At 37.8% G+C, this 16,856-nt stretch overlaps 1 protein-coding gene across 1 annotated transcript in view; it reads right to left on the reverse strand.

The window, feature by feature from the left end:
• Positions 1–14,740, reverse strand: part of itpr3 (inositol 1,4,5-trisphosphate receptor, type 3) — a 29,376-nt gene extending 14,636 nt beyond the window's left edge. The window contains exons 1-25 of the mRNA XM_079467499.1: positions 14,354–14,740; positions 13,051–13,121; positions 12,491–12,612; positions 12,181–12,267; positions 9,953–10,111; positions 9,129–9,227; positions 8,712–8,795; positions 8,181–8,327; positions 7,927–8,022; positions 6,285–6,323; positions 5,960–6,099; positions 5,776–5,875; positions 5,453–5,613; positions 5,199–5,340; positions 4,679–4,840; positions 4,346–4,518; positions 3,117–3,236; positions 2,832–3,014; positions 2,474–2,725; positions 2,116–2,260; positions 1,810–1,954; positions 1,077–1,264; positions 883–1,003; positions 320–374; positions 51–216 (exon numbers count right to left, since the gene is read on the reverse strand). Coding sequence (XP_079323625.1) covers positions 51–216; positions 320–374; positions 883–1,003; positions 1,077–1,264; positions 1,810–1,954; positions 2,116–2,260; positions 2,474–2,725; positions 2,832–3,014; positions 3,117–3,236; positions 4,346–4,518; positions 4,679–4,840; positions 5,199–5,340; positions 5,453–5,613; positions 5,776–5,875; positions 5,960–6,099; positions 6,285–6,323; positions 7,927–8,022; positions 8,181–8,327; positions 8,712–8,795; positions 9,129–9,227; positions 9,953–10,111; positions 12,181–12,267; positions 12,491–12,612; positions 13,051–13,121; positions 14,354–14,445 — 3,249 coding nt within the window. The 5' untranslated portion in view covers positions 14,446–14,740. The remainder of the gene's footprint in view (positions 1–50; positions 217–319; positions 375–882; positions 1,004–1,076; positions 1,265–1,809; positions 1,955–2,115; positions 2,261–2,473; positions 2,726–2,831; positions 3,015–3,116; positions 3,237–4,345; positions 4,519–4,678; positions 4,841–5,198; positions 5,341–5,452; positions 5,614–5,775; positions 5,876–5,959; positions 6,100–6,284; positions 6,324–7,926; positions 8,023–8,180; positions 8,328–8,711; positions 8,796–9,128; positions 9,228–9,952; positions 10,112–12,180; positions 12,268–12,490; positions 12,613–13,050; positions 13,122–14,353) is intronic.
• Between the last annotated feature and the right edge of the window lie 2,116 nt (positions 14,741–16,856).

The following is a 16,856-nucleotide window of genomic DNA, read 5'->3' on the forward strand; positions in this document are numbered from 1 at the left end:
ATGATGAACCTGAAGGAACCTAGACGCACTGTTTACCACGATTTTCATACCTGTTTAAAGGTGAGCAAGACCTCTTGTCTTTGACTGAAGTGTTTGAAGAGCAACTGCAGGGCCCCAGAAACCAGAGGTGGGTAGTCGTGCATGATGAGGTGGATCAGAACTCGCAGGAACATTCTTCCACCTTCATCATCCACCTCGAGAATGCTGTTTCCCTTCCTAAGAGATCAGAAGAAGAATGAGGTTATACATCACAGGGTATATTGTGTTGCCTTCGATGAACAAGTATTGTATAAGCAGGAAAGATTATTCATTGGCATACCCAACTCCAAACATGGCCTCTGCCTGCTCTCCAATGTGCAAGAGGTTGATGGCAGCTGGTCAATAGAAAAAGTAATCTCAAAAAAGTACAATATAAATGAATTGCAATAATTTTGTGAAGTAGTTATTTTAATCTAAATCTACTGATTTTAAATGGCGTTCGCGTAAGGTGTAATTTGTAATGCTGCTGGCACAAATAAAAAATATTGTTTTATTTATAAACATTAATGTATATTTTTATATTTAATTTCCGCACTGTGTAGGTCAAACAGAAATCAAGTTAGCTTTCATGCAATATGGCTTCAGCATAATAGGTTAGCAGTTACACCCAGTTACACCCATCACCTTAAAGTAACACTCTCTAAGCATCTAGACATGATTAAAACATTGCCACTCTCACCAGCACGTTGCTCTGAGACGAGAAACAAAGACGAAAGACAGAGTACAGTGATCATGTTAGTACATAAAAGCAGTGCTGCTGTATGTTAGTATTGTAAGTTAGTATGTTAGCCTTTTCAATCACGTCAGTTTCACATATTACACATTTATGTGAACGATAAGTACCTTCTTGCTCCGTATGATGTGTTGCATCTGCATCCCCCATAGGATAGACATCCGCAAACTCCTTCTTGAAAACGGAAAGCATGAAGGAAATCCGGTAATCCAGCCGCACACTGAGGATGAACTGTAAAAACCAGCAGATGTTGTAGATGTTCTGACAGCACAAAGCAGTTGTCAAAAAGACATCTCCATCTTACCTGTAATATCTCTAGGATCTTCAGTTTGGTGTCCATCACAGTGATATCCTGCGTGTCAATGCTATCTTTACTTCCAGCCTGGCTGTCACCTGGGCGACCAGAGCCGGGAAATAATGACGGTTTTCTGCTCAGCACCATGGTGGACATCATCTGCCCCACGCCGTGGATGGAGCGCCTGACATTATTACCTGGAAAGAGACGATTCAAAGATTGTACAGACTTTTTTGAAATATGAGCACTGGAATACCAATCTAAACCTTATGATATACAGACACAGAAAAAATTTAAGAGGTCATTTTTTGTTTTTCTGAATTTACTATTTATGGGTATGTATGTGTTTAAGTAATACAAATTATTCTGTGAACTTCTAAGAGTATTTGTCTCAAATATCTAACGAAAATATTTTTTTATTTGCATTTCTTTGGAGAACATGAATACTGAAGAAACGGGTGAAAAATATGCTTGTTTTTCTTCAGACCTCAAATACAGTAATATTTAGGAAAAGTTCGAAAATTATTTTTGTGTGAAAATTATTTTATTTATGTGATAACCTCAATAGTCATGCTCTCAGTCTTCAACATTGCTGTGGACTTTGTTAAAATTCAACAGACACTGGACTGAAATGGCCAAAATACACATAGAAATTAAATTATGATTTGAAATGAAAATTTGGTATGGTCTCTTAATTTTTGCCGCGGTTGTATATGCATTCTTCTCATTTTCAAATACTGACCGGTTCCATCATCATTAAATACCGGATTGATGGCTGCATTATTCGGAGTGCAGTCTATGATTCCCAGGAGAGTGCGGGTCAATCTCAGGAGCTCGAAGAAACTGTAGAACCCAAAGTAGATGAGATGTCGGGCCAAGCTTACCACCTAAAAAGCAATAGGTAATGTAAGGATATTATACGAACAGAGCAAACAAGGCATTTTATCAGTTTTGTTTCCAGGGAAAAGCCATGCCTTTAGTACAGCTTGCGTCATCCTCTATCACTTGAGAATGCCAACAAAGCTTGTTACATCAAGACTTAATGTACCTCATACGTCAGCTTGTTTTTCTCTTCGTTGGCAAACGGCAGGTCATCGATGAGAACATTGTTGAGGTATTCCTCCATAAAAGCCATCGTGTGGGCAAACTTGTTCTTTTTATTGTCCCTCGAATAGTCCAAGTGGGAATCATAACTAGAAGAAATAATACAAAAAAATACATCTTTCATTGTTTGGCTAGATCGTATTGCTGCAATATACTGTAAGAATGTGTATCTCATACTGTAGGTCCCTGCAGGTCAATGGTTTGGAAAAAATATTGTGTTTTTATAGTATTTATAGGTATCCTTTCATATAGCTTTGTATGTGACCACTGTCAAAAGTGATAGGGGAGATATCCAAACACACTCTTTGATGCTGATAGAGGTGGGGATCTCCGTCCACAAGCGTGCAAACTTAATGGGTGTCACAAGCTCCTGAGGGTCACGATCCACGTGCGCGTGCAGCATGAGTCTACAGAAGGACGCCCGCAGATCAAAGGGAAGCGTTTCATCCATCATACAGAGAGAAATCAGCTCCACATCCAGCTGCTTTGAGATCTCATCTATGGCCAGATATTGGCGGTCAAAACACATCCGGGCAAACAGTTTAAGCTGGTACCTGTAGAGAAACAAACATTTTAATTGGTGTGGTTGTGAGAAGAGGAAAACATGGTTACATTTAATAATTTGTTTCATCCAAAAGTAAAAAAACGTTTTTTCAGGACCTGTAATACGTAAGCACATTTTCGTCATGTACATTCCCTTGCCGTGCCTCCTGGGCAAGCTGCCGGATGCTCTTCTCGTGGGTCTCGTTCGCCTTATCGCACCAGATCAGCCAAACTTCATCTTCATCTCCAAACTCTTCCATGTATTCAGAGGTGTGTTGACCCTCTTTTGGAGGTCGACGTCTTAATAAATTCACACAGAAACACACAACACAAAGTCAGGCACGCATACAGAGTAAGCTCCTCTTCATTGTTGAATTAATTTTTTTTATTTTATATACTCACTCTGTTTTCATGAGAATATCCTGGTTCTTGGCATCCAGCACACACTTACAGATCAGCTCTTGAGTTATGGCGATTGCCACGTTATTGGACACGCACAGGTCTGAAAGATAGTCCAGAAACCTGCAAATCAAGACATAAAACACATGGAATAGCATTCACAGACACTCATGCTCTGTGTACACCTGCTATGCATGAAGTGTTTGGTCTGTATAATGGTTTACTAAAAGTAAAACATACAGATGCAGAAGCTACAGTCCGCACAGCGTCACGTCAAGGACAACTCTTAGTTTAGTAGAATCAAGAGGTTTTCTGTATTAATGCACTGTTTTTCCGTTCTTCCCAAACAGATAAATGCATCTCTTAGTTTATGGTGAAGTCAGTGTGTACATTAAAGATGATTTCAGTCAAATAACATCTAATTAAATGTTAAACTATGCGAGTAATAGGTTGTGTCCCTGCAGGATTCAGAACAGCGACCTGAGCTGTTGCGGAGCGCCACTGACAGACGCGAAATTGCAGCGCCGGTGTGTGTACACCGATAGAAAACAATTTAATATAATATAATAGTTTGGTTCTAAAATGAGATTTAAAAAATAAATGAAATCCTTTTTTATTCTGCAGTCCAATTAATATAAATCAAACTGCAGTTAGTTTGTTTTGATTTGAACAATAATAACTTAAAAAATACGGCTAAGTAACACATTAAAAACAAGTTAAAGGCGGGGTGATTTAAACATAAACAACAGCTAAGGGAAATCGGACACCCCTTTAACATAATAAAATACATGATTTTAGAATTCTTTTCAAAATGGAGTAATCTCATTTTGGAACCAAACTCTTCTATTATGTTCATTTTTACAAACAGTGGCGCCCCGCTGTGTGGCTCGGTGCTTCCACGTCTGGTGTCCGACCCCCTTTAGGATTTAACTTAAATGAAAGTTATTGCATTACATTAAAAACTCTATTTAATTTAAATGATTTCATTTGATAAATTTAAGTAAATAAACTTCAAAATAAAAGCTAATTCAAAATATTTTAAAACTACAATAAAAAAACAATGTCAAAAACCATGGCACAAATGAATTCAATTGTTTATAGAACAATCATACTATATCGTGTTTCATGTTGTGATCTCTGGTCCTCAGCATCACCTTAAAGCAGTCAAGTCATATATTTATTCCTTTGTTTTTACTGTAGTCCATTCATAATTTTGAGACACAACCACTCACCTAGGCTCTCTGTTTCTGCGAACCAGACTGACGAAGGTCTCCACCTCCGTTTTAGTTATGTGTTTCTCCAGCAGTTTGCGGTTGTTGTGTAGCAGAGCTGTGATGGTGTCCTCGGCCAGAATATCATAACCGATCTGAGACTGCATCATTCCAAACTGTTTGGCTATGTGCTCCTAAAAAACAACACAGAGAAAGAGTTTAACAACTTTTTTTTATATCAACCAAACCATGCCCACTTATTTCTCTTACAGTGTGTGCATGAGTAATAATAACTCAAGCTTCAGTCAAACAATGTGTTCTCTAGCATTCTTTTGTAGGCTATGTTTTGAGTACCTGATTCTTACGGTAGTCGTCCTGCGAGTGACGCAGCACCCTGTAGCACAGTCTGAGCATGTACTGATAGGGAGCGTTCTTCTGATCCGACAGCTCCTCCAATTTCAGGAGGGGAGGGTCTGTTCCTCTCTCTTTAAATGGGGCCTTAATGATTCCAAATATCTGAGAAGATAAGGAGACATCCAGCATAAAAGGGATAGTTTACCCGAAAATTATAATTCATTTATAATTTACTCTTTCTAATGTAATTCTAAAACCACATGACCTTCTTCTGAAAAACACATAAAAAGGAGATATTTTGAATTACGTTGGTAACCAAACAACGCTAGTGCCTATTGACTTCCATTGTACAGATATAAACCACATTGAGACATTACTCAAAACATCTTCGTTTGTGTTTCACAGAAAAGACAATGATATATAGGCTTTCAACAACAAAGTATGTGATGATCAATTGTTTTATGCATTATTTTGCATTATTAACTAGAAACTTGTTGTTTTCCAGTTATTTAAATCGAACCTGTTTCAAAATGTTCTGCTCTCTCATGAGCTTCTGTCTTTCTCTGTTGGCTTTGTTCATTGTCACATCCAGGGCAGGCTGGCCATTGTTAAACTGGTCCACGACGAAGAAAACCACATCCTCCATTAGTTTAATGGCATATCTGTGCACAGAGAGGAGTCATGCACCTAGATCATGTCCTACCACACAAAGTAAAAAAATCCCCAAACCAAGTCTTAAATAGAGGCTGTGGGAGTGTGTTAAATGAACCTTACCTTCTATCATTCGGATTGAGGAAACCACCACTGAACTTGTCCACCACGGTGCTCAACATAAGGCTGGCGTCATTGGCAAAGTCTAGATCTCGAATCTCCATGACCGGCACCGAGACGATGGCAAAAGCTTCCTTGTCTTCTTTAGCGGGGCAGGTGCCCAGCTACGAGGTGTAGAAATGGAGATCATCATTTAATAAATAACCACTTCAATCATTGATAGGTTTGGATTGCAGCATAGATGGCTTAAATGTTCAGTCAAACTTAACCCCTAAAACTTGAAACGTTTATTTACTCAATGAAAACTAAAGATAAAGGGTGTTTACCATTAATCGAATTGGCCTCTCTTCATCAATGTCGATAGGTATGTTGGTGCTTTGTATCCAAGTGTTGGTGCACAGGTGACGAAATCGAACGTAAGAATTTCTGTCAGCAAAAGAGCAAGGGTTGAGTCAAGAGATGCTTTACAGAGAACACATTATGAAAGTGAAGGGTAATAACAATAAAAACCTTGGCACAAATGAATCGGTCTTCTGCAATGTGGTGGGGTCCAGCTCAAACAGTGAGGCGATATCGTTCCCATGAGGCACTGCTACCAGCTTGTACTTTATCCTCTCACCGAGATTCCGCTTGATGTGGCTACTGTCCACCTGGGAACAAACACAAATGCAAACTTATACTTGTCCTTAAAATTTTTATGAAACTCCAGAAAATAAATCACTTCTCAGTGAGATGTACTTTAAGCCTATCAGAAAACTGCATGGCTTGGCATTTTTCCTGTAATGTAGGAGTTCATTATGTTTCAAAAAGGCATTGACTTTTCATTTTAACTTACCTCTATTTCATTGCTGTCTTCTTTGTAGCCTGGGTTCTCCTGCCAGACAAAGAAAAAATACATATAACACAATGCGAGAGACAGTGGTGTAACTACAGACAGTGCAGGCAATGCATCCGCACCGGGGCCCGTGCGGCCGAGGGGCCTGAGGGCACCCGGGTCCTGCCCACATCGCACATGGTAGAAATGTTGCCAAGCATTAATAAGGTTCAGGGTTCTAATCCACCATCGTACAAGGTGTTCATAATTGATTGTAAATCAAGAACATATTCCAGCGATAGATCGCCTGTTATTTAACACGGACCAATATATTTCCCAAAGAATGGAGATGTTTCTTTCTTTAAGGTCGGCTACATCCCTGCCAATCCATCTTTGAGAAGATTCTTGCAGAGACAGTTAAGCGCACTCACAGTTTACAAAAGCAAAAGGTTCTGTTTTTATTGTGAACACAAATCGTCCGGCCAGAGGGTTAAAGAAAACGTAGCCTATTTAGTTTTATATTCATGTTTAAATATTTCGGAAATAAAACTCTTTTATTTTCATCAGCGGTATGTTGATTGTGGAAAGTGAACAGCATGACTAAGATAGGCTCATAAAATGCGCAATATGTCAGGAGTTTCCCCTGTTATTTTGGACTTTTATGATACTTCCTGTTTGTGCCATTTGTTCTGTAGTCCTTTTAAATTTTTTGCGTGAATTAGTTCCTACAGGTGGATTTTTGGATTATATTAAAGGACTTTAAAGCTCCAATTGGATCCGCTCTCTGTTTTCCCTTGCCCAGCAAATGACAGAACGACTGACCAAAGCATGGATCCAGCAGCACGTCTGGTCAGCATGTGCGAAGGTAATCAAACCCTCGAGGACCATTTTACAGATTTTCTGGACAAATCCAATTTTACAGATTTACCAGACTTTGCACTTGCACTTATTCCGAGAGCACGTGAAGGCAGCATTAAGCCCTTGTTTTATTTGTTTGTTGTCAGTCGTTGCATCTTGCCTTTTATCTCTGGTCTCAGATTGTGGATTCCCTTGTTTCGTTTGGTTTTGACCTATTAAATCTAAAACTGCATGTGGCTCCGCTTCTATGCCTGGTTACTCTTCCTGTTGTTACATGAGACATGGAGTGGGTCAGACATGATTTTGACCACTTAATTTTACGTTTTGAATAAAGGCTTTCTTTAAAGTGAATTTCGTTTCGTATACATTTTATCTTAAAATTAATCAATGTTTCATCAACCAATTTCATTGGTATTTTAATTTAATAAATGGGAAGAACACCAAGAACGTTGGTGTGTAATGGATGGAAATGCGTAACAAACCATGTCACCACAGCCTCTGTTTTGAATTAATCTCTTGAATACATGTCTAAGGCCTACTTCAATTAAATGATAAGATATTGATTTTAGTTGGTTTAAATTAAGTAGATTAGACACACACATTCGCTTATATGGGTTTCCCTTTAGACACGAGTGCTGTGTGTTTGTATTTGCTTCATAACCGTGCAGCCCAGGAGGCCCTGTCTGAGACATTTGCATTCTATTTAATGTTATTCACATCTTAGACACCTAATTGAGATAAAGACAATTCGTCTATGATTTTTCTTTTTTATGGGACATTTCTTTACTTATGTGGAGTGTTTTACCTCAGCAGCAAGATAGTTGCCCGTGGCCAAATGTTTGAATCTGTAGAGGCTGTTCCAATGTCCCGCTCCACCTCGACATGGATCATGATGCACCACCTACAGAAAACCACAAGTAAATAATCCATAACCTTAACAATTCAGCATGACACAGTAAATACAAGTGTCCTTTAGCATAACTCATCGTCATAGTGAAAATAAACTACTTCGCATAAAGCTATTTAAATTCAATAGAGTCATTAAAATCCAAATCTCACCTCCACTTCCCATAATGCATTGGAGCTGGTGGCTGATGCAGCAGACTGACGCAGAGTTGTACGGAGAAATACGTGCAGCTTAGACTTGTAGTCATCACAAGTTAGAAACTTCTCCTGTTCTGCGTGGAACAGTCTCACCACATCTCCCTAGGCAGGAACACCATACAGAATTATCATTCATTTTAAAACATATACTGTACACCACAATTCCGATAGATTAAAAATACAGTAAAGATTAACAATGTTTGATATCATTACAAAGCAAAACTTAATGTAACTATATTTTAAACCAAATTTATGCTTCCCTCAGAATTCATCAGAATCTGTTTGTACGATTGTCAAAAAATGTAATTTGTGGCGTGTGCAAGATTGTCTGAATTCGTACACCCACCATAGGCAGGGCCTTGTACAGCTCCACATTTATAATATAAACCTTTTTTTTAAACATTGACACATTTGCCCATTCGTAGTATAGGTTGAATACTTATGTTTGAGCAATAATATGAGAAGGTTTTCCAGAAAGCCACTTACTCCTTTTAGGACTTCATCTTTGTGATCACTGAACATCATAAAGAGATTGATCTTCCAGCTGGTGTTGCTATTCACCGAGTTGATCTGTAGAGGGCAGTCATGTATTATAAAAGTATACTAAACTATTTATATTTTTTGTATTAACTAGTAATAACATTAACTTATTTTGCAAACCTTCCTTCACATAGTCATTATTTATCTCAGACAGCATGTATAATCAATGTATAAGAAATTATATTTTGACATATTCTACATGTCTGGAGTCACAAATAAATTTCCAATGCCATTTTGTCTAATTTATACTATGCAGTAATTGTTATGTACAAATTGGGATTAAGTGCAAGAATTAGACTCTATTACAATCATCTACTTGAGGGTTATGATGATGTATGCTTGTGTCTTCTAGAGCTGGCCCACCTCTTTACAACCTGGGTGATCAGGAAGTTCATAATTGCTAGCATGAAGAGGCTGTCCAGCGTTAACAGGATTAAGTATCACCTTATCTCCAACCACCACCTAAAACGGAGTACAAACAATTCAGTGGGGGGCTGTATGTCAGAGCCACTAATATCTGAAAGGCAAATATGTACCTTTCGATGTCAACAAACATTTAAACTTGGATTAGCTTTAAACCAGTGTACAGAATGAAGATCATTTGCATGCATTTTCCTAACGTTGTGAGTGTGTATGTGTGTGTAACGAACACGTATGTCTATATTTGGTTGAACTAGAAATTGTAAGATGGAGTGCAGGTAAGTTTATGGCTTTACCCTTTTCTATGAAGAAATGCACATACTGTATGAGTGCGTGTATACAGGTATAAGAATAAAGCGAGACATGTATGGGATATATTTGACCCGAAATGAACATAAATCAGAAGTTATAAAACAATTTTCACATAGTGGTTTTGGACTTTATATAGATAGGACAGTGGAGAGTGAGACAGGAAATTATGGGAGGAGAGAGAGGGAATCGCAAGCCGAGAAAGGACCACGAGCTGGGACTCAAACTCGGGTCGCCGGAAGGGCTGCACAACATGTCGCCTGGACCGCATGGCGCTGACCATTGTGTTTTTTTTTAAATACACATATTATTCAAATTTATTAAATAACAATTTCCTTGTATTTTATAAAAGTAATAGGCTTTTTACAATATGGTAAAAAGAATGACGTTGCTGATTTTGGGTAAAATATGACATTAAATAGATACAAAATGCATGGCATGGCGTGCGTTTTATTTACACTGTCTCCATCAGCTCTAAGCTTCCAGAATGGTTGGATAATAAGCCAGGATCCCTCATTGCCCGTCCCGTCAAGAGTAACACGCATAGCATTCTTCTCCAGCAACGCTGGAAGACGTTTATTCACTGTTAGATACTTGTTACTCTTCATATGCAGGAGCTGAAAACACATCAAGATTCATTAGAATCATTATCGTTATAATGTATTCTAATTTATAAAATGGACATTAACAGCCCAAAAATACAATTGCATAACCACACCAATATATAGCCAATATACACACAATGCACCTGTGATCAATCAGCAATTTAATTTTCGATGAATGCGCACCCATGCACATTACTTAGCAATGGCATGATATCATCAAATTCAATAAGTCATTTAAAGCTATTTGTTTTGTGACATGTCCAACCACCTTAAGTGTAGTGTTTTCATACTGTACTCTTCAGTGAGATTTTATGTGGCACTGCACTACAAAAGTTCTGCCAGTAATAAGTAGCTTATTAGAAGAAAGTACCTCCTTTTTTTAGATACTTGGAAATGTCTTGAATGGAAACAATGACCTCAGTGTGACAGTCCTACTGAATGGCAGTAAGAGGGTTTATCGCTTCTAACCACTTAACAGATTCTCAATGGTGACTAGAGTGTTATTTCAAAAAAAGGCTACAATAACGCTGCAGAACGATTGCGTGGGTTTGTTTAAAATGCAGGGCAGGGTCCACTTTACAGTACGTCTCATTTCCTTAACTAAGAATCTGACCTGTGGAACTAAATGTGTTATGTAGTGCACTAGTCTATGGGCTCTATTACTCAATAAATCAATAATATATATTAAATACATTTGCCAATTCATAATTAAAGTTTGAAGTGATGTCTATTTTTCTCCCTGCTTGATGCAGCAAGGTATAATTTTATTCGGCGAATTTAATTCATTCACCTGCATGCAATTGTTTTGTTATGGAATACATAAGGAGAACATTTTATGGAATTTTATTTCAATGAAAAGCATACTACTATGTACAATTTGAGGGTGAGTAAATAATGACAGAAATGAATATTTACACAAAATGTCCCGTTAATTCTCTGTGGAAACAAACCAGACAGCCGTACATTTCTAAGCAAAAGCAGTAACCCAGAGGAATCACTGTGCAAACAGTAGGACACTTGTTTTATTTCAGGATACTCTATGGTATCAGAAAAGGGTTCTGTTTCCTGCAGTGTGAGCATTGCTGCTAGTGCCTTATCTGTATGTGATGTCACTGACTGTGAGGAAACGTTTCATTTTTTTCAGAGATAAAGATGAGTATAGTTTTTTAACCCTCATTAACAAACTCATAATGGTTATTTTTCCTCACGATGTTTATTTATATTTCTTTGCTCCCCTTCAGAAATAACTTTCCTGTTTGTCTGATGACACGAAGACCTTACTTTCAGCCCCTCCTCTCCACAGAGACTAGGCCTATCTAGCAATTCCGCTGCATCCTGCTATGAAATGCCCACGTGTTACGATCCAATCATTTGCTGTTGCATAAAATCCCCGCCCTACATTTTTTGTTAAATGTTCAACAGAGAAAATAAATGTATACAAGGGTGGAACAACTTGGGGGGGAGGTCATTTTCATTTTTGAGTGGAGTATCCCTTTAAAACTATAGCAATAAGCCCCACGAGTGGGTTACAATGAATTTTATAACAGCGTTTATAAGGCGTCGTGCATAAAACCCCTTAGCTGTTATAAATACAATGTAACCCACTGCTTCGCGGGGCTTATTGCTTTTATAAAACTGTTCTTCCATGTGCATAGCAAGGTTTCATAAAATAATGTGAATAAAGTGATATTTAGGCTATATGATGCGGTATACCTTTTTAAGAACTGACCGTTTTAGAAGAGGACTTTTGAGAGTACAGTTACAAATTTGGTGTTCGGCTTCCTTGTGAATTTTAAATGAAATGCATTACTTTGCGATACCAGGACATCTCTTAATCTTTTGTTTCTAGAAACAAGGTTTTATGCCACAGACCTGCAGAAATTCTACATTTCTCCCCCATTTAAGACCTTAAATGGCTTTACATTTAGGCACACGTGTCTGGTCTTGCTTGTTGTTTAATGAAGCTTTACTCCTGCTTACACCAGGATGATTGAAGATAGATCCTAATATGGGAAGATGGCAACATTAACCGTATCAGGAACTCATTAACAGGTACGATTTAATTCACTCTGTGTTCTCACCTGAATGACAGTGCCATATTTTACGACGTCCCCGTGGACCTTTTTGTTCTCGGAGTCATTCTGTTTTTGTTCCAAGTTAGCAGCATGCTTGGTACAGGCAAAAAGGGAAAAATAATTAGCACATAGAACGACAACAGACTTAAATGTCAAATACATCGATCAATTTTTACACCTGAAATGTGTAGCAGTAAATCCGTTCAACACATGAGATTACCATTTCCCTCTTTGCTCACAGCTGTAACTGAAAACTCTCCAAACAAGGGTTTTTGTTTAATGATACAAAGTAAACAAAGAATTGTTTGCCGCTTACTTGCAATTTCTGCAGAAGAACCATGTCTCCTATCTTATCCTTCTCGTGCTTTGCCTGTTTGGCCTTCCAGAACTGTTTCTGAGCAGAATATCGGTTCATGGGATAAACCTTAAAAAGGCAATCTGGATAAAAAAAACAGTTAAATAATGTCACAATCCCTCACGGAGTAATTACTGGTGTCTGTTTTTGTATAATGTGACTCATTTGCTAAAAAGCTTTGGTGGTACACTTTCTGTGAGACAATGTTGAATCAGGTGTGTCTGAAAGAACGTGTAAGAATACGAGGAATTTCACTGGAAATAAAAAATAGTATGTATAAGTATTTTAAAGAAATATTTTAAGGCAGCTTTATTCTTGTTTATGATTTGAGGTTACTTTGCTACATTGTTGACTCAGTTAGAACCAACAAACCAACCGACATTTATATAAATACCAGCGGTTCCTAGCAAGAAGTAAATATCTATGTGAAGTGACTCTAAACCAGTCATGGAAACATTTCACATGTGTAAACTGAAACTATAAATGTGGGTGTGCGTAGATGTAGAATGTAGAGAGCAAACCTCTGAATTTTTTGGGAGGGTTGTCCAGATCTCCACCTGCTGGCTCTACAACACAACGGTCATCTACCAACCTGTATATGTAAACACAGAGAGTCATGAACATGTCTTGACAAAACGACTCTTCAAAAGATGCAAAGCAGTAAATCACTTTCAGTGGTCTTAAAAAATACAGGTCAAATTTTTTTTTAAAGAGTTTCAGTCCTGGCCTGGAACATGCTTGTCCCAGTTTTAAAAACATCTGATGGTTATGCAAATAAATATTTTATCATCTAAATCATAACATCTAAATATATTACACATGAAAGCCTATTTGATATCCTCAGGGTAACCCGACTCCAACTATAGCTGTCAATGAGGATTTCTCAAAAACTAGTTGGAAAATGTCTTTTAGGTTGTCAGGCCGGCCCAAACGGCTGATATAGCCCAAGGAAAAACTCTCCTGAATGCTGTTTCAGAGAGCCACACATTGCCAAGTGACTGTCTGTCGATTCTGTATCAGGCCTCTATCTAAAATTGTGTAGTGATATCAGAATATACTGTATACAGCAAGAAAATGACTCATTCTAAAAGCTTTCAATATATACATAAATGTAAGATTGTGATATTTAAAAGAAGGGTTAGCAAATGAACCTACGCTTTGATAGTTTGTCACTTTCCTGACGAAAACGTTGGGGGTGTTTCTGATCAAACAAAATGTCAATGCATCTCTAAGGGACTGTGTATGTATCTTGTGAAGACCAGCCTGCATTCCCCACATGGGAATTGCTTATTTGAATTGTAAACTACAAAAAGGTATCTGTGAGCGGTTAAATGGTGTGCTAAATTAGTGCATAGAAATTACCATTAAGTCAGTGCAAAAACTATGGAAATCTATGGCAAATCCTCCCAAAACATAAAAAAACTGATCAATATATCATTCATGATCTTTTTTTAACACTGGAGTGGCACTTACTTTATAGCAAGATTACAATGTATAAAAACGTGTTTTACATTCCAGGCAGTTGACATAAGCTACTGCATAATAATCACAAACAGCAGCTTTCTCTCTCTTTGCAAACCAAAACCAGAAGACGTCAAATGTCAGAGTAAGGTCTTCCCCAAAACAGCAAGAAAATAACTTAATCCTGCATTCCACAGATCATGTCATTTAACACATAACATGAATTAAATCTACGCGAACTGATGAAATGAAACATGTTACTTTCATTGCAGTATCACTTACGATGTCTTTTTACACAATCGTGTTTGCAGCTGCGGGGTCTTGGGGTAAAATTTGGCAAGACAGAGGAGTCAAGTCACTTACCCAAGTGTGCTTATGAAACCATTAACAGTTCCTTCTGCATATAGGGACACAATGTCGCCTATATGCAAGAAACTGGACGCTGAATCAGACATCTTGGCTGATGAGCGGATGCTTGAACCCCGGACACTTCAAACTCTTCCTGAAAAGCGGGTGTACACGCGCTTCACCCCCAGTTGAAGTATAAATCCATCCCGGTGGAGTCGGAGATCACGCAAACGAAACAAACTACCGCAAGTGTATCAGCAACTGAATGTACGGCCGGGAATCTTGACCACAGATGTGTACCGAGGTGCAGAAGTGACTCGATCTTAGATGTTTGGGCTGTACCTGAGCTCATGCTTCAAACCAGGAAGCACGCGCAACTTCGTCAAGTCAAAACACGCCTGTAGGGGAGGGAATCTGAAGTCTTTACTTAAACTAGAGCATTTTACATTTACGTTATATCTGCTTGAACGGCTTTGTTCATTATAAAAATGTATTTTTGCACTTTTCCTGAAGTAGCCTAAGTGCATGTAAAAACAATAAAATCTATTCTTAGACATAGACAACTATGATTACCATTACAACTATTACAAAATCCCTTTATTTCGTTTGTTTTGGGATGAATTCAGTTAGATTTAATTCATCCACCAGATTACATCCTACCAACAAAACAGCACATCAGTACAACAAAACAACTTCATTAACCATTAAATCAGTCTGTGATTGTTTCTATAGTTTTTTTTCAGCAGCAGGGATACCACTGGTTACAACTATTTATATGAAGAACAGAACCAAAGTAATGTTACTCATATCTAACAGTGCATCAGCCCATATAAGCAGACACACCCAACATCTATTTTTATAAACTAGGACGAAATTTCCTGCTTCAATTCATAAGACAAAACATGGCATTTAACAACACAATAGGCACCCAGGTTAAAATGGGCCTGAAGTGTGATGTCTACATGAGAACTTCTGCAACAACCCTTTTTAGAGAATCTAATTTACAAAACATGATAACTTTGTGCACAGTATGTAATGAAATAGATTGGAATGTCTTCATTATTTGAAGCTTCAGCTCCATTCTTGTAAACGTTGTGAGTTTTAATTGGAACTTCTGTAACATTTGACACTTCTAGTAACAGTATACTACAGCTAGAGTACTTGCACTTTGAAGTGTGCTCAAGATGTGTTTGTGGTTCAATGTGAAAAGTCTTAGATTCACAGCTGAGGAAGGTGGTATCAACATTTACACTTCTTCATTCGTGCTTGAAAACAAGGTCATAATATGTGATGTTGTTCCTATTCAACTGGTAGAGAATATAGCTTGCAACAATAACATTATGGGTTCAAAAAGCGAATGTTCAGTATTGAAAATGCACTGTGATAATGAGGAACGAAAAAATTGAATGAGAATCAATGAAATATGTTGTTATAGAAAATATGAATTTACTAAGCTAGCCTATAGTTTAAAAGAAAAAGATACGGGCATCGTCAATAAGAAAAAGCACCTATCCATGAATCTGCCACATCTGTGTAGAGTAGTTGCTCTGAACGACGAGCTGTGTTTCCACGTATTCAAAATGGATGTCCAGGCAAATTTGCATTCAAAGCATGCCGCAGGAAGGATGAGATTCGATTGTGGCTGGATTTGCATTGCTGGCAATAGAACTCAATTCGTTTATTATGATTTTGCTATGCTCTCTCCTAATGCGATCCCATGTTCTACCCCTTTTTGGATATTATGCACACAACATGATTTACACCAGTGAGATGTGTTCCTTTTTCCTGGAGCAACACCTTTTGAAACAGAGCTGAGACCGTGCATAAAATCATTTAACTGTGGTCACAAACATCATATAATCTCCCACAATTGAAGGAAAAATTCTGTCATTCACTCACCCTCTTGTCATTTTAAACCTGTATGACTTCTTTTCTTCTCCAGAACACAAAAGAAGATATTTTGAAGAACGTTGGTAACCGTATGGGTGCCAGTTCGCAACATTCTTTGAAATATCTTCTTTGGTAGCATGGCTGTACTGTATGTTTACTTAAAGTTCTTTCCTCATATCCTTATTGACACACGGAGATGTTGACTGTGACACAGCCCACTTATCAAACATCTCTGCAGCAGTAAACTGCAATTTTCTGTCATTGAGGCATTTATTTGTTGATCAGTTTTAGCATGTTTGTACAAAAAACAGGTTTACAAACATCTCTAAGAAATTGAACTGTATATCTCTACACTATTGACTGTGAATGGAGATGCATACAGTATTTCTAACTGGAGGATGGCCAAAGCATGTACTCTAACTGTTCACTAAGTAACCACTAATGACTCTGGCCTGATTAGTGTTACATTATGATTTCCTGTTGGTGTATCGTTTGATAGCATTTATCGTATGCTTTGGTTTTACAGATGTTTTAAAATATGGAGCATTTTACATGATGATAATTTAAATCAATTTAGAAACATATCTATATGAATTATTATTATGGTGCATTAAATGTGCAGTGTTAT

This window comes from Barbatula barbatula (assembly GCF_947034865.1).
Source record: "Barbatula barbatula genome assembly, chromosome: 11".
In the NCBI taxonomy this organism is placed as follows: domain Eukaryota; kingdom Metazoa; phylum Chordata; class Actinopteri; order Cypriniformes; family Nemacheilidae; genus Barbatula; species Barbatula barbatula.